Source organism: Candoia aspera, chromosome 6 (assembly GCF_035149785.1).
Source record: "Candoia aspera isolate rCanAsp1 chromosome 6, rCanAsp1.hap2, whole genome shotgun sequence".
In the NCBI taxonomy this organism is placed as follows: Eukaryota; Metazoa; Chordata; class Lepidosauria; order Squamata; family Boidae; genus Candoia; species Candoia aspera.
The window spans coordinates 72,483,303-72,509,288 of NC_086158.1; the positions used below are offsets into that span (position 1 = coordinate 72,483,303).

General features: G+C 38.4%; 1 protein-coding gene across 7 annotated transcripts in view; it reads right to left on the bottom strand.

Moving 5' to 3' along the window:
* CPEB3 (cytoplasmic polyadenylation element binding protein 3) overlaps window positions 1–25,986 on the bottom strand; it is a 113,008-nt gene that overhangs the window by 43,691 nt on the left and 43,331 nt on the right. For all 7 annotated transcript variants that reach the window (XM_063307382.1, XM_063307381.1, XM_063307385.1 and 4 more), the window contains one exon: window positions 11,920–11,976. In XM_063307382.1, coding sequence (XP_063163452.1) covers window positions 11,920–11,976 — 57 coding nt within the window. The remainder of the gene's footprint in view (window positions 1–11,919; window positions 11,977–25,986) is intronic.

Consider the following 25,986-nt stretch of genomic DNA (forward strand, 5'->3'; position numbering starts at 1 on the left):
ACAGCTATCAACATAAAAGCATGATTCTATATTTGAATCTTCCTAATTACCATAAGAAAAATAAAAACTATACTCTCCTAATTAAAATATAAGATTTTAGAGATTATACACCACTTTTTCTCTTTAAACATAAAGCAGTTCACAGCAAACATTCAAATTAAATACAGATAGAGTAGTAAAAATAAGCCAACAAAACACAGCAGTAGCAATAACCACAACACACATTTAAAAGGGGAAGTGAACATTTGTCAAGCAGCAACAGACTCAACAACCATCTATATCAAAAAACATATTTTAGTGATATAGCAAGAAAGTTCAGTTGAAGAGTTGATCTAAGATTATACCTGACTAAAAAGAGCAACTAAGCTGACCTTAATAAAAAAAATGTAAAAATATTTCGAAGAAACTCCAAACTAATTGTTGTTGTTGTTTATTCGTTTAGTCGCTTCCGACTCTTCGTGACTTCATGGACCAGCCCACGCCAGAGCTTCCTGTCGGTCGTCAACACCCCCAGCTCCCCCAGGGACGAGTCCGTCACCTCTAGAATATCATCCATCCATCTTGCCCTTGGTCGGCCCCTCTTCCTTTTGCCCTCCACTCTCCCTAGCATCAGCATCTTCTCCAGGGTGTCCTGTCTTCTCATGATGTGGCCGAAGTATTTCAGTTTTGCCTTTAATATCATTCCCTCAAGTGAGCAGTCTGGCTTTATTTCCTGGAGGATGGACTGGTTGGATCTTCTTGCAGTCCAAGGCACTCTCAGAATTTTCCTCCAACACCACAGTTCAAAAGCATCAATCTTCCTTCGCTCAGCCTTCCTTATGGTCCAGCTCTCGCAGCCATATGTTACTACAGGGAACACCATTGCTTTAACTATGCGGGCCTTTGTTGTCAGTGTGATGTCTCTGCTCTTAACTATTTTATCGAGATTTGTCATTGCTCTTCTTCCAAGGATTAAGCGTCTTCTGATTTCCTGACTGCAGTCAGCATCTGCAGTAATCTTTGCACCTAGGAATACAAAGTCTTTCACTGCTTCTACATTTTCTCCCTCTATTTGCCAGTTATCAATCAAGCTGGTTGCCATAATCTTGGTTTTTTTGAGGTTTAGCTGCAAACCAGCTTTTGCACTTTCTTCTTTCACCTTCATCATAAGGCTCCTCAGTTCCTCTTCACTTTCAGCCATCAAAGTGGTATCATCTGCATATCTGAGATTGTTAATGTTTCTTCCAGAGATTTTAACTCCAGCCTTGGATTCCTCAAGGCCAGCTTGTCGCATGATGTGTTCTGCATACAAGTTGAATAGGTAGGGTGAGAGTATACAGCCCTGCCGTACTCCTTTCCCAATCTTAAACCAGTCTGTTGTTCCGTGGTCTGTTCTTACTGTTGCTAGTTGGTCGTTATACAGATTCTTCAGGAGGCATACAAGATGACTTGGTATCCCCATACCACTAAGAACTTGCCACAATTTGTTATGGTCCACACAGTCAAAGGCTTTAGAATAGTCAATAAAACAGAAATAGATGTTTTTCTGAAACTCCCTGGCTTTTTCCATTATCCAGCGGATATTGGCAATTTGGTCCCTAGTTCCTCTGCCTTTTCTAAACCCAGCTTGTACGTCTGGCAATTCTCGCTCCATGAACTGCTGAAGTCTACCTTGCAGGATCTTGAGCATTACCTTACTGGCATGTGAAATGAGTGCCACTGTTCGATAGTTCGAACATTCTTTAGTGTTTCCCTTTTTTGGTATGGGGATATAAGTTGATTTTTTCCAGTCTGATGGCCATTCTTGTGTTTTCCAAATTTGCTGGCATATAGCATGCATTACCTTGACAGCATCATCTTGCAAGATTTTGAACAGTTCAGCTGGGATGCCGTCGTCTCCTGTTGCCTTGTTATTAGCAATGCTTCTTAAGGCCCACTCAACCTCACTCTTCAGGATGTCTGGCTCTAGCTCACCGACCACACCGTCAAAGCTATCCCCGATATTGTTATCCTTCCTATACAGGTTTTCTGTATATTCTTGCCACCTTTTCTTGATCTCTTCTTCTTCTGTTAGGTCCTTGCCATCTTTGTTTTTGATCATACCCATTTTTGCCTGGAATTTACCTCCAATGTTTCTAATTTTCTGGAAGAGGTCTCTTGTCCTTCCTATTCTATTGTCTTCTTCCACTTCCGCGCATTGCTTGTTTAAAAATAATTCCTTATCTCTTCTGGCTAACCTCTGGAATTTTGCATTTAATTGGGCATATCTCCCCCTATCACTGTTGCCTTTTGCTTTCCTTCTTTCTTGGGCTACTTCTAGTGTCTCAGCAGACAGCCATTTTGCCTTCTTGGTTTTCTCTTTCTTTGGGATGTATTTTGTTGCCGCCTCCTGAACAATGCTGCCAACTTCTGTCCAGAGTTCTTCCGGGACCCTATCTACTAAGTCCAGTCCCTTAAATCTATTCTTCACCTCCACTGCATATTCCTTAGGAATATTAGTGAGCTCATATCTAGCTGATCTGTGGGTCTTCCCTAATCTCTTTAGTCTGATCCTAAATTGTGCAAGAAGAAGTTCGTGATCTGAACTACAGTCAGCTCCAGGCCTTGTTTTTACCGACTGTACAGATGTCCGCCACCTTTGGCTGCAAAGGATGTAATCAATCTGATTTCGGTGTTGTCCATCTGGTGAAGTCCATGTATAAAGCCGTCTCTTAGGTTGTTGGAAGAGAGTGTTTGTTATGCAGAGTGAATTGTCTTGGCAAAATTCTATCAGCCTGTGTCCTGCTTCGTTTTGTTCTCCCAGGCCATACTTACCTGTAATTCGAGGTGTCATTTGACTGCCCACCTTAGCATTCCAGTCTCCTGTGATGAAAATAACATCTCTTTTAGGCGTGTTGTCCAGTAGGTGCTGCAGATCCTCATAGAACTGCTCTACTTCAGCTTCTTTAGCATTTGTGGTTGGGGCGTATATTTGGATCACTGTGATGTTAGATGGCTTGCCCTGAATTCGAATTGAGATCATTCTATCATTTTTTGGGTTGTATCCAAGCACTGCTTTAGCCACTTTACTATTAATTATGAAGGCTACTCCATTTCTTCTGTGGTCCTCTTGTCCGCAGTAGTAGATCTGGTGGTCATTTGATGTGAAGTGGCCCATTCCAGTCCATTTCAGTTCACTGACGCCCAGAATGTCTATCTTTAATCTTGACATCTCACCAATAACCACATCCAATTTGCCCTGGCTCATAGATCTTACATTCCAGGTTCCGATGGTGTGTTGATCCTTAGAACATCGGATTCGCCGTTCACCACCAGCACTGTCGGCCGCTAGCCGTCCTTTCGGCTTTGAGCTAGCTGCGTCATCACGTCTGGGGCTAGTTGAGCTCATCCTCTGTTCCTCCCCAGTAGCATTTTGACCATCTTCCGACCTGGGAGTCTCATCTTCCGATGGTATACCGACATATCTCTGGTTGTACTGATCCATTTAGTTTTCACGGCAAGAATACTGAGGTGGGTTGCCATTACCTTCCCCAGGGATCGCATTTAGTCTGACCTCTCTGTCATGACCTTCCCGTCTTGGGTGGCCCTTCACGGTTTAGCTCATGGCATCATTGAGGTGCTCAAGCTCCAGCACCACGACAAGGTAACGATCCTTTGCTGAAGCCAAACTAATTAACCCAACTCAAATAGGTGAAAAGGCTTTTGTTATTATTTGAATGTGTTTTTACAGAAAACCATGTTTAAGAATTATATCCTTTTAAACACCAAAAAAAGAAATAAAATATTCTACTTGATTATGTGAATACAATGATTGCAGTGAATAATTTTATATTCCAGTGCTCTTCTTTATAATCCTTCAGGGCAAAAGAAACCATCGTTTCTGGTTCAGATGTATCAGCAAATTGTGGCTTTAGCCAACTAAGAAATCTCTACAGTACTTGGAAGTGGAATACACAAGAAAGCCTATGAAAAGATGGCTTGTTTCTATAACTCTGAACCATAATTAATTAAGCTTCATTTTTAATCTGAAACACTCATCCATTGTCTTTTCAAAAATATTTTTTTTTACTGATACGTGGTATTGAATGCACTGCATAAACTAGCGATGGAGGTAAACTATAACAATGTGTACAGTTCTTAAATTATATTAACTCTGGGAAGGAAAGAACCTTAGAACAAGGTCTTCCACTTTCAAAAAAACAAAACCTTTTCCACATGTTTGGATATGTATTTCTGTCAGGATTAATTTAAACACTGAAACAAAATGGTCATCTTACAGAGAAAATAGTGCCAGAAAAATGGGGCCTAAATGAGTGATAGTTCACTGAAATTAATACAGAAGGATTAGACACAAAGAAATAAAGTATTTCTTTAAAATGTTGCTGTAGAACAGGGAACTAAATAGCAACACCAAATACTGAAACACAGGTTAAAATAAAAAAAATGCTAATTAAAATTTAATCTTACTCATTTACTATATCCCTACTCTAGGGATATACTTCACCCCTTTCCTCCCACTATGCATTAGAACAGGTGAAAATATTTGATGTTTAAGTTGTATCATGGGAAAGTATATAATTGATTCTAAGTCTAAATCTTATATTTCAGGTTTTTTTAAGTAACTAATCAATCCAGAATTAATAAATTTAATAAGTATACAAAATAACAAGGACTAGTAAAGCAAATTCAATGTAGTATCTGTGAATTCTTTGTGATGTACAGAGATGACATGGAAGACTCTGCATAGTTAGATTTTCAAGAACTGTGTTAAAGAGATAAATTCCCATGTACAATTCAACATGAGAGAAGCAGCATGACCTGTGCATGTTGAAGTATGCATAGTAATATATAGCCTGAACAGAACTGAAACCTTTCACTAAATTACTGATAAAGGTAGCAATTTCGGGATAGCAGAATGGCTATTCTTATGGAACAGTTCTTGAAGAAACAACAGGAAACAGTATACATGACAGTACAGTTTTCACAATAGAAAGATACAAGAAGGTTACTTCAGAATCTGTAGTACTACAGTACTCAATTGTTCATTAATGAATTGGAATCAGAAGTAAGCAGTGAGGTAGCCATCACTGATGATACCAAATTATTCTTGCAAAAATCTCCCACAAATCTTTCCAAACTGGGAAAATGGCCACTAAACTGCCAAATACACTAAACTGCCATATAACCACAAAGTGAAAGACTAGGATCTACAGCCTTAGCTTCACACCTACAGTTTTTGCTTGAGCTAGTGGTGACTGACCAGGACAGGGATTCTTGGAGCTCATGTAGCTCAATGCAAACGGCAACCAAGTATGCACTAGCTGTAAAAAAAAAAAAAGTGCAATTCTGAACTTAGGGATCATGATGAGACAGAATTTTAAAAAAACCTTTTAATATGGTAAAATGATGTGATATTATATAAAATATAATACACAGTTCTAGGATATTATACAGCAGGAAAAACTGTGGAAAACTAAACCAGAATCAAACAAATGAATAAACGACCATCACTGTCACTGATCAGCATTATATGAGCTTTGTGATAGGATAACAGAGTTTAGGTAAAGATACATTAAATGTCTCTGAATAAATGGGAAAAAAATAAAATGGAGCAAACTAAAATAGACTATATACTATGAATACTAGACTATTAAAAATGTAAATGTTTAAAACTAAATCACTGAACTATAAAACTACTTTGTGAATAAAATATTAAAACAGAATAACTGCATCTGCATATAATAGCACTGCCATTCATCCAGTATAAATAAATGTTACATATTATACTTACTAATACAAGGGTGGGCAAACTTTTGGCTGCAATGGGTCACACCTAGCATTTCAGGGAACCTGAGAGCCATAGTGGGTGGGGCATTCTGCAAAAACGAGTGGAGTATAATTTTTCCATGGTTTGGTGGAAATTTGGGGGGGGTACTTTTCTAAATTCTGTTAAGCCTATTGACTAAGCTCAAAAGGATGAGATGCTAAGCCTTCAATTTTCAGCAACAATGGTAAAAGGCTACTTCAGGGGCTGCAAAAAAAAAGGGCAGAAAATCAGTGGCCTTAGGTTGCCCACTTCTGTGATAAGAAGAGGATTCTTTTTCCAAATAAACTGTGAATGGGCAAAGCTGTTCTCATATTTATTAATAAAAATGAATTGGTAGAATTTGCAACTGACTGCTGAAAAGGGTGACTGTCTTTGAAAATTAAGAGGAGCTGCTTGCCTGCTGAATTTCAATCCTGTTTGTAATGCCCATACCTACCTGCAAATCTTTAAAGCAATCATGTCTTACAGGATCATTTGGCTACCCTACAGAGCTGCTACAAGATCTCAGGAAAAAATGCAGCTATTTTAAAGGGTTGAAGACAGATCCCCATGTGCTCTGAAGTACTCTGCAGAATCAAATTCAAAGCATTGCACAGCCCTAAAAATTTCCCTAATAGTATTTAATTTCTCAAAGTATGTTCTTTGTATATGTTTAAATATCACTGCGTTATCTTCTACACTTTAAAAGGTTTCCTTTAATTTCAGCTGAAGCCAAACTATTGTCCACATTGCAATCAAACTGCATTACTGTAAGTGTGTGGCTCCCTTTGGTAGAAGCGATTGACATGGTAGCCAAGCTGTTTTCTTTTCTGTAACTGAATAATTTCTCATCCATATCTATTTGTGTATCTAAAATAAATGTATAACTCAGTAATTTGTCTTAAGCTATTACCCACTTGACAAATGCAAATGTTAGTCTGACCCAACAATCTCCTCTTTTTTCTGAGTATGAAGATGTAAACTAATCATTCCCCAAATAAGAAAATTAATGAACCATAGGTGTATAAGTCAGTCAGTCAGTCAGTCAGTCTGTTCTATCTACTTCACAGCAGTCAAGTGCTGTCCTATGCTAAAAAGATAGTTATTGGTAGGATTTTTTAAAAATAAGTGTCAGGATACCAAGGAATAATGTCTTCCTATATCCCACAGATTTGGGCCACATTATATTCTAGAGGGCTACCAATTACTGGAGTTAGTCTAAAGGAATTATAATCTAGGATCAGGTGGAAAAACAAATGGCGTGGATATGAGACAGATTATACTGACTGCACATTGCCTGCTAGGTAGCCAACAGAATCATACACACAAATGCACTTCAGGCATTACTGGAAGAGAAAAATATGGTTCATCTCTCATTAATAATCAAGTAAGAACAACAAAGGATCGTTACCTTGTCGTGGTGCTGGAGCTTGAGCACCTCAATGATGCCATAAGCTAAACCGTGAAGGGCCACCCAAGATGGGAAGGTCATGACAGAGAGGTCAGACTAAATGTGATCCCTGGGGAAGGTAATGGCAACCCACCCCAGTATTCTTGCCATGAAAACTAAATGGATCAGTACAACCAGAGTTATGTTGGTATACCATCAGAAGATGAGACTCCCAGGTCAGAAGATGGTCAAAATGCTACTGGGGAGGAACAGAGGATGAGTTCAACTAGCCCCAGATGTGATGACGTAGCTAGCTCAAAGCCGAAAGGATGGCTAGCAGCCAACGGTACTGGTGGTGAATGGCGAATCCAATGTTCTAAGGATCAACACACCATTGGAACCTGAAATGTAAGATCTATGAGCCAGAGCAAATTGGATGTGGTTATTAGTGAGATGTCAAGATTAGAGATAGACATTTTGGGCGATAGATAGACATCAGTGAACTGAAATGGACTGGAATGGGCCACTTCACATCAAATGACCACCAGAACTATTACTGTGGACAAGAGGACCACAGAAGAAATGGAGTAGCCTTCATAATTACTAGTAAAGTGGCTAAAGCAGTGCTTGGATACAATCTAAAAAACGATACAATGATCTCAATTCGAATTCAGGGCAAGCCATCTAACATCACAGTGATCCAAATATACGCCCCAACCACAGATGCTGAAGAAGCTGAAGTAGATCAGTTCTGTGAGGATCTGCAGCACCTACTGGACAATACGCCTAAAAGAGACATTATTTTCATCACAGGAGACTGGAATGCTAAGGTGGGCAGTCAAATGACACCTGGAATTACAGGTAAGCATGGCCTGGGAGAACAAAATGAAGCAGGACATAGGCTGATAGAATTTTGCCAAGACAATTCACTCTGCATAACAAACACTCTCTTCCAACAACCTAAGAGACGGCTTTATACATGGACTTCCCCAGATGGACAACACCGAAATCAGATTGACTACATCCTTTGTAGCCAGAGGTGGCAGACATCTATACAGTTGGTAAAAACAAAACCTGGAGCTGACTGTAGTTCAGATCACAAACTTCTTATTGCACAATTTAGGATCAGACTAAAGAGATTAGGGAAGACCCACAGATCAGCTAGATATGAGCTCACTAATATTCCTAAGGAATATGCAGTGGAGGTGAAGAATAGATTAAGGGACTGGACTTAGTAGATAGGGTCCCGGAAGAACTATGGACAGAAGTTCGCAACATTGTTAAGGAGGCGGCAACAAAATACATCCCAAAGAAAGAGAAAACCAAGAAGGCAAAATGGCTGTCTGCTGAGACACTAGAAGTAGCCCAAGAAAGAAGGAAAGCAAAAGGCAACAGCGATAGGGGGAGATATGCCCAATTAAATGCAAAATTCCAGAGGTTAGCCAGAAGAGATAAGGAATTATTTTTAAACAAGCAATGCGCGGAAGTGGAAGAAGACAATAGAATAGGAAGGACAAGAGACCTCTTCCAGAAAATGAGAAACATCGGAGGTAAATTCCAGGCCAAAATGGGTATGATCAAAAACAAAGATGGCAAGGACCTATCAGAAGAAGAAGAGATCAAGAAAAGGTGGCAAGAATATACGGAAGATCTGTATAGGAAGGATAACAATATCGGGGATAGCTTTGACGGTGTGGTCAGTGAGCTAGAGCCAGACATCCTGAAGAGTGAGGTTGAATGGGCCTTAAGAAGCATTGCTGATAACAAGGCAGCAGGAGACGACAGTATCCCAGCTGAATTGTTCAAAATCTTGCAAGATGATGCTGTCAAGGTAATGCATGCTATATGCCAGCAAATTTGGAAAACACAAGAATGGCCATCAGATTGGAAAAAATCAATTTATATCCCCATACCAAAAAAGGGAAACACTAAAGAATGTTCAAACTATCGAACAGTGGCACTCATTTCACATGCCAGTAAGGTAATGCTCAAGATCCTGCAAGGTAGACTTCAGCAACTCATGGAGCGAGAATTGCCAGATGTACAAGCTGGGTTTAGAAAAGGCAGAGGAACTAGGGACCAAATTGCCAATATCCGCTGGATAATGGAAAAAGCCAGGGAGTTTCAGAAAAACATCTATTTCTGTTTTATTGGCTGTTCTAAAGCCTTTGACTGTGTGGACCATAACAAACTGTGGCAAGTTCTTAGCAGTATGGGGATACCAAGTCATCTTGTCTGCGTCCTGAGGAATCTGTATAACGACCAAGTAGCAACGGTAAGAACAGACCATGGAACAACGGACTGGTTTAAGATTGGGAAAGGAGTACAGCAGGGCTGTATACTCTCACCCTACCTATTCAACTTGTACACAGAACACATCAGGCGACATGCTGGGCTTGAGGAATCCAAGGCTGGAGTTAAAACCACTGGAAGAAACATTAACAATCTCAGATATGCAGGTGATACCACTTTGATGGCTGAAAGCGAAGAGGAACTGAGGAGCCTTATGATGAAGGTGAAAGAAGGAAGTGCAAAAGCTGCCTTGTAGCTAAACCTCAAAAAAACCAAGATTATGGCAACCAGCTTGATTGATAACTGGCAAATGGAGAAAGTATAGAAGCAATGAAAGACTTCGTATTTCTAGGTGCGAAGATTACTGCAGATGCTGACTGCAGTCAGGAAATCAGAAGACGCTTAATCCTTGGGAGAAGAGCAATGGCAAATCTCGATAAAATAGTTAAGAGCAAAGACATCACACTGACAACAAAGGTGCGCATAGTTAAAGCAATGGTGTTCCCCGTAGTAACATATGGCTGCGAGAGCTGGACCATAAGGAAGGCTGAGAGAAGGAAGATAGATGCTTTTGAACTGTGGTGCTGGAGGAAAATTCTGAGAGTGCATTGGACTGCAAGAAGATCAAACCAGTCCATCCTCCAGGAAATCAAGCCAGACTGCTCACTTGAGGGAATGATATTAAAGGCAAAACTGAAATACTTTGGCCACATAATGAGAAGACAGGACACCCTGGAGAAGATGCTGATGCTAGGCAGAGTGGAGGGCAAAAGGAAGAGGGGCCAACCAAGGGCAAGGTGGATGGATGATATTCTAGAGGTGACGGACTCATCCTTGGGGGAGCTGGGGGTGGCAACGGCCAACAGGAAGCTCTGGTGTGGGCTGATCCATGAAGTCACGAAGAGTCGGAAGCGACTAAACGAATAAGCAACAAGGAACAACAAATATCCTGCACTCATTCAACTTAATTCAACAGTTGATTATGATCAGTATTTCCACTGTGCTAACATGGAGTGGATACATCCATATACACTGGCTCTATATTAAAGTCAAAATGCATAAAAATAGGATCTCAGATAATTTATTAAGTTCACACATTTGTAAGGCAATTCCTACAATTTATTAATTATAATGTGAATGTTTATAGAATAAAAAACAATGCTTGAATACTAAGAACAAGTATGGGTTAGGTATAATTACAAAACTTGATTTTAAATTTAAAGAGTAAACTGAACAATTTTGTAAGCCTTGTACAAGTAGTAAATCATTATCAACTTTTTCAAAAATATAATACTTCTCATCATAATTGAACCATCCCTTCTACAGCCACTCTATTCGGATATTAGATTACAGAGAGAACTGTATCTGTATTTAAACAAGTACAAGTCTTCAGATCTCCCAGATATACTTATGGAGGTCACCATCATTAAGGAGTGAGGAAATGTGTATGGCCCATCCTCTAACCATTTTCAGACCCATGCTTTAATTAAGACATTCAACAGGCTTTCCAGATTTACCAATACAAAATTCCCAATTCTCAAAAATTTATACAGATTCATAAAACTCTTGGAGGCAGATCTGACAGTACTGTCAACAACAACAGAATCTATTAATGTTGTTTCTGCATAACTCTTTCTGACTAGAATCATATTGCTACTCTCCTCCAGAGCAAACTAGATTGATTTGCAAATGGAAGTAAGAAAATCTATACTGAATTTAAAAAATAAAACCACATTATCCTTGACTTAAATGGATTCATTTAAAACATATTTAACAAAATGATTTAACACTTCCCACGCTTAACACACAATTTTATTATTAATAACATAAATACAATAAGCAGATATTGGCTGATGAAGAGAGAAAGTCAATCCAACATTCAGCTCTGAATGCAAGCCCTTCAGGAAATGTTTACCACATATGAGAGAAATATAACAACCCAGATGTTTACCATAAATTTTAGTTTTCTCCAATGTACTGAACGGAATATTTAACTACAGTACCTAAAGCAACTTTCTTCTTAAAAATAAAATCTTCAGTTTGGAATTGTCCCGATTACCAGGAAACACACTGAGACAATGCCTTGGTCTCTAATATTTATTACTAGTACTTAACAAGAATCCTAACAAACTGAGGAAGCGTGGGAAAACCCAGCCATATAAACCCCAAAGGTTAAGGCGGTCCCGATCTGTGTCTCTTTGAATGGCTGAACAGTTCCTCAGTGCTACGCATGCGCTTGACAGTCTGGGTGGGAGCCCCCTGCTCGCCATCCTTACTCATGACAGGAATGATGTGATGGAAACTATAAAAAGACTAATGCAATGTCCTATTGTCACTTTACCTATTTCTACTCCCTTTCCTTTATAAGCAAAACAGACATATAAATGTAAAAGCATATTGAATATACAAGTTGTACAAAATGCAGTATAAGATAAGTAAGATATGAACTTACTATTGAGAGTCATAATGTTATCTGTTCCCGGATGATGAAAATTTATACCCATACGACCTAAAAAATTTAAACAGAATTTTAACACTAGATTTAATAATAATAATAATAATAATAATAATAATAATAATATAGAATTACAAAATCAAACAGATATGTAAACTGCTAATCAGCAAATTGTGGCTTTAGCCACAATCTCAAAATGTGTTCTTTCTGTACTGCTATGTAAGAGATGTAATAATAACTATGTTATGTTCATTAAAGGTAAAAGCATGACAAAACATTTGAGGAAAAAACTGAACCTAATCATGTTAATTTCCTTTTATTGGTTTCTTGGAAAAGGAAATATTTCTGCTCATATTTCTACTTCTTAGATTTTGATTTTTAGATTAATGTAGAACACATCTTTTAATTAACTAACTGTAACAAGAAACAGTACATTATTCCCTCACCTCCACCACACTGACTCAATAGGGAAATCTGGGAAGTAATACCAGCAGTTTCCTCTTGTCAAAACAAACAGCTCTTCAGTGTTTCTTTAACTGGTTATCGATACAAATAGTCCTTGGCTTATGACCACAATAGGGACCGGAAAACTCGTTAAGTGGTGCGGTCATTAAGCAAGGCATCACATGACCACACCTGATCAGAAACTCGAAGACAAAATTTGCATAACAAAAGAGAGGCTGGCAGAAACATAAGTTACCTAGCAATGAAGGGTAGACATGAGCCAGAGCAATCAGTGACACATCAGAAAAACAAAAAAGAAAAAGGAGCTATTGTATGTAATTCATGTAAAAAGCAAGGGCATATTGCAAGGTTCTGCAGAAATAAGGACAAGAAGGATTTTTTCAAGGATAAATCCAAGGAAAAATCTTTTAAAGTTGAAAAATCTTTACACACTGTTTATAAAGCTGATACCAATAAATATCCTAGACAATGGGTAATCGATTTAGGGGCCAGCAGGCATCTATGTGGGAATAAAAGTGACTTTTGTGAGCTAAATGAAACTACAGAAGGAAGCATAACATTAGCAGATGGCAATTCAACTTCAATTCAAGGAAAAGGAAGTGTGCCATTGCGATGCATCAATGGAAGTGAATACAAAGATCTTATAGCAGAAGATGTTTTCTATGTGCCAGATTTAGAAGTTAATTTGCTACGTGTTTCAACACTGAATAACAAAGGCTTTGATGTGATTTTTAAAGCTAATGGACAATGTAGAGTCACCAGTGGAGAAAAGATTTATGTTACAGGCTTTCAAAAGGATGGTGTCTACCAGGTGCACTGCGAACAACTGCCACCAGATGTCAGCTTCACCTGTCAGCAGCAAAAGGAGAACAGCGCCACCACCTGGCACAGATATTTTGCGCACCATGATTTTAACACAATTTTTAGAATAAAAACTGAAGGCATGGTAAGAGACTTTGAAATAAGCAACCATGATAAATGCCGATCAAAATGTGTGATATGCATCAAAGGAAAGGCAACAAGTCCAGCCATACCCAAACAAAGGGAAAGGCAGGCAACCAAGCCACTCTAACTTATCCACTCTGTTTTGTGTGGACCTCTTCAAGCATCAGCGGGTGGAAATAAATATGTTTTATGCTTTATAGATGACTTTTCCAGATACTGTGTCACCTACCTAATGAAGGAGAAATCCCAAACTGTGGACACGCTGAAAGCGTATGTAGCCATGGTCACCAACAAATTCAACATAACCCCTCAAGCCCTCCGAAGTGACCACGGAGGTGAGTTTATTTCACAAACCATGCAAACATACCTAACACAACTAGGTATAGTACACAGACTAACCACTCCATACACACCTGAACAAAATGGAGTTGCAGAAAGGAAAAATTGCTCACTAATGGACATGGTAAGATGTATGCTTCTAGAAGCAGATCTGTCTGACAAATACTGGGCAGATGCTGTTTTAACAGCTACATACTTACAGAATAGACTGCCAGCTTTGGTAGTGGCTTTGAGCTGTGGCATGAATGCAAACCAAGCGTAAAGTATCTGAGAGTATTTGGATCCAAGGCTTATGCACACATACCAAAGGAGAAGAGATCCAAACTAGACCCCAGAGCTGAAGAAGGCAACATGATCGGGTACGCTCCAGGAAGCAAGGGATACAGAATCCTGAACCCAAAGACAGGAAAAGTAAACACATGCAGAGTGGTGTACTTCGATGAAAGAGAGAGAGGCCACCATAGTCATGCTGATGATGACTGCGCAGAAACCAACAGCGGCAGTTACCAGCTTGAGACGTTTAGCCCAACATTCAAAGACACAACCACCACACTGACCCAGAGGGAGATACAAGCCCAGGCAGAAGCTCCACCAGAGTCAGATGATGAGGCCACAGATGCAGAAGGGGTTGAACCACCAAGTGTCACTCCTGAACCTGCTCCAAGATGCTCATCACAACCCAACAAAGGAGTTCCAGCTGAGACACTCACCTACCTCACAAGGTCATTGTTACCAAAAGAACCTGCATTGCAGAACGAAGTGCAGCAAATGCCACCAGATGAGGCAAGCAAGTGGAAGAAAACAGCACAAGAGCTAGAGGCTCTACACAAGAACAAAACATGGACTTTGACAAAACTACCAAAAGGCAAGAAAGCCATAGGATGCAAATGGGTTTTCAAAGCCAAACAAGATGAAAATTGAGAAGTACAAAGATACAAAGTTAGACTAGTCGAAAACGGCTATTTACAAAAGTATGGACTTGATTATGATGAATGTTTTCCTCCAGTTGTAAAACATACCACAATCAAAATGCTCCTAAGTCTAGCAGCTTCCAGGAACATGAGTGTTGAACACCTAGATGTAAAGACTGCATTTCTACATGGAGAGATAGAGGAAGAACTGTACATGCTGCAACCTCCAGGCTTCGCCAATCCCAAGACACAGCAACTCATTTGCAAACTTCAGAAGGGGATTTATGGCCTGAAGCAAGCAGCAAAAGCATGGAATAAGAAGTTGAACCAAGTACTTCTTAAGCAAGGTTTTGTTCAAGGCAAAGCTGATTCCTGTCTCTACACAAGATGCAGAAATGGCAGAGAGGTATACATTCTTTGTTATTGGATGATTTGATGATTTGCCACAATAACAAAAGGGACTGATGAAATTGTGTCCAACCTGAACAAAGAAGTAGAAGTCAAGCATCTGGGCAATGCCAGCTACTATTTGGGGATACAGATTGAAAAGGAAGAAGATGGAAGGTTTCTTCTAAGCCAGAAGCAAAAGATCCTAGAGCTGTTGGAGAATTTAGGATTGGAAAATGCCAATCCTATGCCAACACCAATAGGTTTCCACAAGCAACAGGAACCTAGTGAGCTTTTACCTGAGAACAATGGTTATAAAAGTGCCATAGGTAAATTATTGTATCTAGCCACTACCACTAGGCCAGACATAGCAGCTGCAGTAAACATTCTATGCAGAAAAACTGGCACACCCACACAGAGAGACTGGACTGGTGTTAAGTGGGTGGGAAGGTACCTAAAGGGCACTATACACCTAAAACTAAAGCTACCAGCCACTGACAATCCTAAACTAGTGGCGTTTACAGATGCAGATTGGGCAGAAGACATTACTGGCCGTAAATCCACTAGTTGGCATGTATTTTTCTATGGGGGTGGAGCAGAAAGCTGGGGAAGCCGTAAGCAAGCTACAGTTGCACATTCCTCCATAGAGGCAGAGTATGTGTCAGCAGCAGAAGCATGCAAAGAGATTTCATGGCTCAAGCTACTGCTTGAAGACATGGGAATAGAGGAATCTACCCCTATTCAGGTCTATTAAGACAACCAAAGTTGTATTAGACTGTCACAGTCAGAAAACTGTGTCCATTGATGTTAAGTATCATGTAGTGAAGGACATGCAAGAGCAAGGAATAGTCAGACTAGACTATTGTCCCACAAGGAACATGACTGCGGACATTCTCACGAAGCCGTTGCTGAGGAGCAGTTACCAAGAACTGTGGAAGAAGTTGAACCTTGCGGACTCTGTGACATGTTAACTTGAGAACAGGTGTTGGAATTATCAGGGGTCAACTCAGCATTGTCTCACAAGCATAGTAAGGGGGTTTCCCTGGTAGACTTGTCTCTATTGTGCTTGTGGGATATCACATGGGTCACCTGATTTCCACTTCCTCCTCCTTCTTGGGCTTAGGGATTAACAATCTCCATTACCTCATGGGCAGACATGCAAGCAGGGGGGCTGCATAATGGAGGTCTCGTCCTCTAACTCCTTGCTTGCACACAGACTTTCTATTCCACATAGAAGATGTCTACAAAGAACCAGTGATGATTAAACGCTTTCTATTATGAATCTACCTGTATCCAGATCTACTGAATAAAAGCAAGCTATCTCTCTTGTTTTCTTCATCTAACTACAGTGTGAAGATGAATTTATTTTCTGAACGTAATTAAGCTTAATGTGCAAGTTCCTTTTTTGGTTCACGCTTCTACTCTGCAAGATTGCTGTTAGCTGCTTGGGGTTTTTTTTATTAACCTTTAAAAACTACATCAGAAATAACTTGCTTCTGCTTTCCCAAGAGAAGCCAAAGCCTGTTTCACACATGTACTGTAGTTTGGATTCTCATTAACTGGTGAGTGGAAGAAATCTTGCTTCAACTTCTGGAAACTTACAAGCCTCTTTAATTCACTGAAGATCATGTTGTGATAAGAGAAATGGAAATATTAATCAGAATGTCTCTGATCTGAATTTTATATATCATGAAAGCACCTTTTAAGTCAGTCATTTAACTTGAGTCTCATCTCTCCTCCTATACTGCAGGAATGCTAATAATAAAGTACCTTTCAGATGATAAGGATATAAACAAGGTAATGTATGTGAAGCTCTAGAAACTTCCAAAGTCTTTTGCATGTCCATTTTAATACTGTAATCACTCTAGAATACATTCACCACAGAGAACACTTTTAAACAAGGGTAGGAAAACTCTGACTGACAATATGGCTTCATGAACTATGCATATTCGGTTTATGAAGGCTCTTCTTCCCCAAACCCCAAACTCTTGCTCTAAATGTATATACTATGCTGAAGATGATTCTTCACTTTTTGCTACATAGCAAAAGACGTTACTTCCTTCATGCAGAATGAAGTGTATATTGTGATTATATACAAGTATGGTGGAAAATACAGAATTTTAGAATCAATAATACTGGTTTTAGCATCTTCTAATACAAATATACCATACATTCATCTTTACAACAAGAATTGTAGGTAAAGCTGAGCCAGAAGAATCTTACTGTTTTAAAAAATAAAGAGAAAGAAAGGAAGAATATAGAGTTATATAAACTCTCCATAATGGCTGATAGTTTTATATTCTAAGTAGAACAAAGTTTTAGAACATCTTGCACTTTACAGAAATTCATGTAAGCAGGAAGGCAGTATTTTTTCCACACCATTTAAAAATTAATACGCTATCGTATCTTCCCCCTTATTCCCACAGAATGATTTAAGCATAATCATGTAAGTTTTAGATCAGTAAAAATGTCTGCCAAAATAACTGTCAAATAAACAAATTGCAGTAAGTGGTTACTCGAACCATTTAAGCTGTTTTTATATATGAGTTGGTAATATAGAAGTTAAGCTTGTAATTACAGCACTAAACATTTTTAAGAATCCTTTTTTCTTCCTTTGCTAAAGTCAGGTACAAAAATAGAACCAAATCTGTGACATCTGGGTGTGCGTGTGGGCATGTTGTATTCATTCAGTCACTGTACCAGGTGCTGCCTGCCTGACATTTTGTCCCTTGCCTTTGGCTATTTTTAAGTTACACTTAACCACTATCTTCTCAGAAAATCAAAAATGCCAAGTTGTATAAATGTGTATGTGTGTGTGTGTACACATATACACATTGTATATGTTATTGCAATATAAAGAGACTTGACCAGAAGGTTAAGTCTCTCTATATTGCAATATAAAATCATGCTCATGATTTTAAACTCTTCACTCAAATTAAAACTGAAATACATTATGATATAGAAACTCTTTCATTCAGTACTATTAGTAACGATAGACATAGTTTCAAAAGAATCTCTAACATGCAGAAAATAGAACGCATTCTATTTTATTTCAGCCATACCCAAGAATCGCAATCCAAAATGAACAACTTTTAAGTAAGATGACAGCTAAGAACTAAATAGTGACTGATCGAAACAGCTATAGACACAACTGGTTTCCTGGCTGATATTCTTAGTTTCAGGTTCAAAATAATTAAGTAAATAACTAAGGATCCTTATTCAGCGTCCACATTATGACTAGTAATGCTCTCATACACCCCTGATCAGTTGCATAAGCTCTAAATTCTAATCCTTTTGGTTTAGATGTTCTCTATTTTACTATCTAGAAACAGAGGGTAAGGAGGAGTTAAAACACTGCCATAGTGGGCTACTGCATTCTCCTAATTTGATAAGTGTAGCACACAGCTGTTTCTGTACTATCTGTAGCCCTTCTACAGTAGATTTGCAGATGGTTCTGAAGGCTATTCTGTGCTCAATTACAAATCAGAATTGCCAATTTTTATGTATTATGTTTTAACATTCTCAGAGCTGAAAATTAAAGTAATATGATAAGGAAAAGAGATGAAGGAAAAAGAGAATGACAGAAATACTGCATGGGGTGGTCCACTTAACCTAGCCAATATATTTCCTTTTTGTTCTCAAGCCTAAGGAAATTAGCAGTTGGGATGGATGTTGTTTTTGTCCTCCAATAAATATATACTCTTACACAAAAATAATCCCATTAACATAGTGAGAAGACAAGTTAGTCACAGAAGCTTGTAACAGTTGAAGTATTTAACTAAATATTGATTTTAACAGATAGTCCTTGGTTAATGATGGTAATTGGGACCAGAATTTCCATCGTTAAGCCATGCAATTACAAAATGTGACATCATGTGACCGCATCACTTAGCAACAGAAATCCTGGCACTCCCCATTGCCATTGTTAAGCGAGGATCGTGGTTGTTAAGCGAGTCCCAGGTGGCTCGCAAGCAGGTTGGTAAGTGGCTGCTGCTGGATGGGGGGAGGGTGCGTGGGATGCCCATGAGGCGCAGCACAAGTGTGGCAGGGCCAGCTGCTACCATGTTGAGGAGAGTGCAAGCAACTTACCAGAGGACCTTGTGACCTTCCCTGCTGGCTTCTCCATTGACTTTGCTTGTGGGAAGCTAGCAAGGATGGTTGCAAATGGTGAATCATGTGACTGCGGCACACTGCAACCATCGTAAATGTGATTCTCAGTTAATAATCTAAAATGTCAGATCCTCCTGTATGATGCATACCGGAATTTTGAATTTGTCCAAAACTCTATTATGCATTCCATTCAGTTCCCTGAAAAAGGTGAATCTGATAAGACAAGGGTTTTAACTAGCAACATCCAAAATCCTGGAACTGTTCATCTCCCTGCTCCTAAGAAGGCTAGCCTAGCCTCTTCTTTGTTGTCCTTAGCTGAAGACATTACTCTGCCAAGCTTTTAACAATTAATTTCATTCTCCAATGTTATTATTTTATTAATCCTTTACTATTCAACTATTTTAGTATACATAATTAACCTTTTTATTGTTTTCATTTCTACAATCCCCTCTGCTAAACAAATATTTGAGACAATAGAAGAATATTCTAAATATATACATAGGTTAAGATATACAATAGAATGTAGCTGACTAAATAGTTAAACAGTGTTTAATTTTAAGAACCTTTGTATGCTACTCAATTACTTCTCATATTTTTAATGACCCTGAAATAATTCCCTTTCCAATAAATTAAAAATAAGAAGCAAAAACTTATCAAATATGCTTAACATGAAAATTCTTCTTTGGCTATCAAGCAGTCAATTCAAGAGGCATAGAATGAAAAAGGGTTAGAAATGAACTGCATAATTTTAGACACATGACCTCAGCTGACTGCACTTGGAATAGAGATTTTGGACAGTCCTGCAAACTAAGTGTTTTTCATTTAACTATGTATTTATCATATAATGTTGCTAGGATCTTAGTATAGCGAACAAGTAAGAAGCACTAGCATCATCAGTTCTGAACAAAATAACTGTATGACTAACAAAATAATGACATCCACCAATGCTAGATGTGATAAAACCTCTAAAAATCCAAGCAATGTAGAGAGAGAGAGAAATAGGGGTGTGTTGGGAGAGAAGCACACAAATAACACTATCTTGTGCATGAACCAATGGGCATAAAGCAGAACTAGGAAAGCCTGCCAAAAAACTACCACAATAATCTAGGTGGAACACCTCTAAGGCATGGGCTAATGGCATTGCCATTTCTCAAGGTATGAACATTTATTGTTTGGATTGTTCTAATTGTTGGTTTTAACTTTGTAAACTGCCCAGAGTCACTGCTGTGAGATGGATGGCCATATAAATCATATAAGTAAACAACTTCTCTGGATATTTAAAAGGTTAAAAATTACAAATTCTTGTAGTTTTATCAATAAAAGGCTTTAAAGTAAGCTTATCAATAAGAACTCCCAAGTAATCTACCACAGGAGATTCCTGCAACTTGCAGACCTAAAGAGCAAACAAACAAACACCTTAAGGGAAGGTAACAGAGAGAGATAATCAGAATGACAAACAATAAGCTCATTCTTTTCCAGCTTTAATGGTGATAAGTGATAAATTCGTTTTCATTTCAAATCATTTCTTCACTTTTAATTCCATTCACTGTGCTGGAGACTCCTTGTTTATTCATCTTCATCCACTTTAGGAACAATGTTTTGTTTCATAAAAGTCATTCTACATTTTCTCTCTCTCAGTCTTAATAGTTCCTTGCTCTCTTCTGCTATATTCTTTGCAACTATTTTTTTTCATTATATTACACCTTTCTCCCATCCTAATTTTTGCAGCAATAATTTTCTCTCCTGTATTTCATCTCGATCTGTCTCTTTCATTTAATCATTCCACCAAGCATGCTTTTGTATACTTCCCATCAGTGTTACTCCACATGCTTTTGTGGCACTCTGTAATATAATTGTTTTCATTGTTTCAAGCACTTTCACATCCTCCTTTCTTATATCAATTTTTCATTCATTATGTTGGGAGATTAATTTATATTCTAATGCATTTTCATATAGGACATGTTCTTTCTCTTTCTTCCTTTTCTACTCCCATTTTTCCTTTTCTTCCATACCCATTTTTCTCAACAGTAACTCTTGATTTCCAAAAACATGCCCTACCCCACATTCAAAAACTCTCATCATTCATATATCATTCACTTTTTCTCCAAAATTCATCACAATCAAATCAATTTGGACTCATATCCGTCCCTTTGCCATATGTACCTTTGAAAAGACTTATGCTTAAGCCACATAGTTGAAACAACAAGACCTTTGATTAAGTAGATATTCATCAGTCACCATCATCATTCATTTTTGGGTCTCCAGCTGCCCAATCACTTCACCTATACTCTCTTCTTATTCTTACCTGTCTATTCATTTTACTTTAGAAAAATAATTTTCCCCCTGGCTCACATTCATTCAGAACTTTGCATAGGTTTTCCCAAAACTCATCTCTGATTCTTTCATTACTCTAAATCACTGGTGCATAACATGCAAGCTATGGTTTCCTACTTTTCTACTCACCCCATAACAACCTAAATGATGCCAATTCATACTTTCTAACATACTGTTCCCAATTCACCACAGAAGATCATACCACCTTCATTCAGATCTATTATATTCTTCCCAATTCTTTTAGTTTCATAGACACATAATTTATCTATTTTCTTTCTTTTCCTTTCTTTCTTAATTCATTCCCTTAGCATTTACTCCTGTTACATTCTGTATTGCAATAGTCTATATTCCATGACCATTACCAGATGGTCCCACAGATATTGACTCTGCCACTTGCAATAGTACAGTCAGAATACCTCTCGCCTTGTAAGATAAAGGTTGCTGGTTTGAAACATCATCATCATTGGGAAATGATTAAAAAAAAATCATAGGGAGAAGGAGCTAAAGACTGCAGTTCTACCATTTCATCATTTTTCCAATCATCAGTCATCTGACATAAGAGTTTCAACCCCAGCACTCAACCTATTGGCACACCTCCTAACCAGATCTCAGATAACACAACAGAATATCCAAATACACCAAGTTTGGGAACTATTTTGAATAGTTCAAACCACCATGTACTTTCTAATACTTACTACACATAAATACTGCTGAGCTTTATGCCATTAATTTTAATATATTGCCTTAAGGAGGTCTAATGGGCCTATTTAAGAAGACAAGCCCAAAGGTTATGCTTGTGATAACCAAGCAAATGAATCGCTGTCCCATGTTTTACTACCAAATGAATCGTTGTCCCATGTTTTACTTTTTTTTCTACCAAGCTTGTGCAACAGTCTAATAATATACAGTATCTTACAATAATTCCTTGAAAAGTCTGACAAATATAAGGTATACTATTGTTTGTTCATTAAAATTCCAATACAATTTTTACTATAGCCAACTTTTCTACAACAGCAAACAGAATTTGCCAGCAATTAAAATATACTTAAGGATTCTTTCTCCTTTCCCCCCTAGATACTGTTTAGTCAGCACTCTGTATTTGGCTTGCCAGAAGGTTGTAAGTTAAAAAGGTATATGACTTGTTGCCTATCTCCTACTACCACTCTTGTTGCACCACTGTATCTTTGTCTATAGTTATCAATACCTGTAATCTGGTCATATCACAATGTGATACTTTGGAGCATACTTTGCAGTTGCGAGGAGATGCTATGTCCTTGCAACTCTTTAAAGCAGCTGCATCTTTTCCAAAGATTATGCAGCAGCTTCTCCAAAGCATCTTTTTAAATTATGCATCTCTGTATATCAACCTACAAATCTTTTAAAATATCATGAAAGTCCTATTTACATTGTATTTACATAAAATGAAAAATAGAATACATTACAGGTTTTAATGCCTGTCCAAAGAAAAACTATATGATCACAAACATGTATGTTGTATCTGCTTAATTACACAGACCACAATCCACATAATCTTGCTTTTAATTTCATCTTCTGATGGGCATCTGGATTTTGTTTTTCTGAATCAGTAATATCCTTGATGCTCCCACTGGCATACTATTTGAACTTCAAAACCAGTTTTGATAAATAGCAATTAAAAAATGTATGCATTTGTGAATCTACTCTTTAACAACAACAAAAGTTTACAAATGTCACAAACACATTCGGCATGTTTAAATTAGGCCTTGGATGTTTACATACAATCTAGATATGAAGGACTTTGCACAAGTAGAGAGCACAAAATTTGCTAAGCTTTATATCTAAACTTTAATACATAATGGTAATTTTTTTTCCTAGAGTTACTATGTTTAAAAACAAGACATTACTAAATCTTCACAAGTACCTGCTCACTAAATGTGCTTGAAATAAATCTCCTTCTGTTTATAATGCTAAAAGACCAGTGACCATAAAATAATTAAGGCAATTAGCACTGACAGGATGACAGTTGCTATGGACATATAGTCCATCAGTTGTAAGCATAGGTGGTTATAAATACTAAAAAGTTAAATTTCATAAGACTGTCTCTGGCCATAGATACTGAGCAAATTCAATAAGTGTATAGTTAGTGACAGGACAAACAAGTTGTAAGAACATTTGTAAAAGTGCTATTTCTTATACAAAGATTGCTTTTCAATAAATTACAAAAATAAAATGGAAATCACTTTGCTATGCATGTTAACTATAGTATGTATTAGGTTTGCTATATGCCAAAGAACAAGTCTAATTATATCAATCAACTCAAAGGAAATAGAAATAGTAATTTAACTAAAACATCAGAAGAAAGAACAGATTTCAATACTATTTTAACTGTGAGTGAAAGGTGAAATGTCCCCTGTGCAAGCACTGAGTCATGTCTGACCCTTTGGGGGGACGCCACTTTCGCAACATTTTCTTGGCAGACTATAGCGGGGTGGTTTGCCCTTGCCTTCCCCAGTTGTCACCTTCCCCAGCAAGCTGGGTACTCATTTTACCGACCTCAGAAGGATGGAAGGCTGAGTCGACCTGAACTGGCTACCTGAGAATCCAGCTTCCGCTGGGATCGAACCCGGGTCGTGGGGAGAGTTTTTGGTTGCAATACTGCCGCCTACCGCTCTGCGCCACACGAGGCTGCTATTTTAACTGTACTAACTTAATAATGTAGGCTTTAATTAAAAAGCATATGTAATTTACAAATGGAATGTGATTAGTAGTACTTCATGATTAAATGACAATGAGGACCTGGTGTGGAGTTACTCACTCAACTGGATGGAAGACCATCAGGATTCCCAGATAAAACCAAAATAGTTTAAAGGTCGCTTCTGAGTAGTTACAGCTCTTGTTTAATAGTCAAGGTACCAAAGTTTGGTTTGACCTTCAAACTTTCCTAAGCAATAACTTCTAGTCAGAAGAGATGTCACTTATCAAATGGACAACAAGAAAGTAGGTTTAGCAGTTTTTATATTCCGCAAAACACCAACATCAAAACCACTTGTTAGTTGGCAGCATTCCCTACTCCAGCTTTGCATGAAAAAGGACCTTGCTCCCTTTCCTTTAGGAGAAAATAGATCTAACACGATCCTCTTTTTTATCTCGCAGATCAAAGGATGACAGCTGCTCAACCAAAACTAGGGTTCTCTATCAAGATTCAAAGGCTGGGAGTTAACATATCTTTGTGTTGCATACACTGTCATAACACATTTGATGATGATGATGATGATGATGATGATGATGATGATGATGATGATGATGATGATTTATTAAATTTATATGCCTCCCGACACCCAGCGACTCTGGGTTTCTGCGTTTTGGTCTCAGCAGGTAGAAGCCCTCAGCTGATCTTGCCTGGATTCAGAATATAAGAAGTGTCTTGCCTGCTTAGTATTTGGATGAGCAATCACCAAGGCTATAAATTAGATTAGGCAGTAAAAAAATAACTTGGAAGAAGTAACAGCAAGCCACTTCCAAATTGTTTCAAAGGAAGACAGTGAGCTGTAATGGTTAAAGCGTTAAGACTGGAACTGGGAAGATCCAGCTTCTAATATACCTTTAGCCACAGAAGCTCACTAGATGACTTTGGGCTAGTCACTCCCTCAGTCATTCTATCTCACAGAATTGTTGTGGAATAAAATGGAAAGAGGGAGTACAACGAATGCCACGTTGAGCTCTTGAATAAAAAGATGAGCTATCTTCTCTCTACGGCAGGCCTGCACTGCATGCGGCCTGCCAAACAGTCTTGTGCGGCCTGCTGACATTTTTTTAAAAGTAGAAATTTACAGCTGCTGCTGCCCCAAAAGGCATGCTGCCAAGCACCTCCAATCCTCCCCATCACTGCCAGTTCCAGCACGTCCAACGCTCCACCAACTGCGGAACAGTTGATCAGCACTCCAGGTATTTCTTTGCAACACGCAAGGATTTTTAATTTATCAGTGTGGCCCTTTCCCTTCAACAAGTTGTGCAACTTGCTCTACGGGGTCCCCTCTAAGAGGTGTGCACACTACTTGTCAAACCCATGCACACAGAAAATGCACAACAGGCCTCAAACTCTGCTCATCTTTAGGAAACCTGTTAAGATCTGGCTTTTCCCTCAGGTATTAGGGGCCAGTAGAGTGGAATCCCTTTTTGGTTGTTTTCTTATGGTGTTTTGTCTCCATTTTATATTTTGTATTTTATACTTATATACTATATATGTTTTCATGTTATAACATTTGGGGTTATTGGGTTGCTTTTTGTGGTTGTATGCTACCCAGAGTCACAGTTGGGCAGCCTTATAAATCTAGTTAATAAATAAATAATAAATAAATAAATAAAGTGCTCACAAAATTAAGTTACTCCAAAATAACAACAACAACACATTTAGGCACCATAAAACTCCAAGCTTGCAACTTGTAAGAATCCTGCACAAGCCTTGGCACCGCAGCAGTGTGACTAAATGGGAGCTCCAGGGGCAAGCACCTTTTGGCCGGCACAGCAGGCAGGCAGTCCTTTCCCTGCCTTGCAGTTGCAGCCAACCGGCTCTGGATCAGGCCCAGTTAGAGAC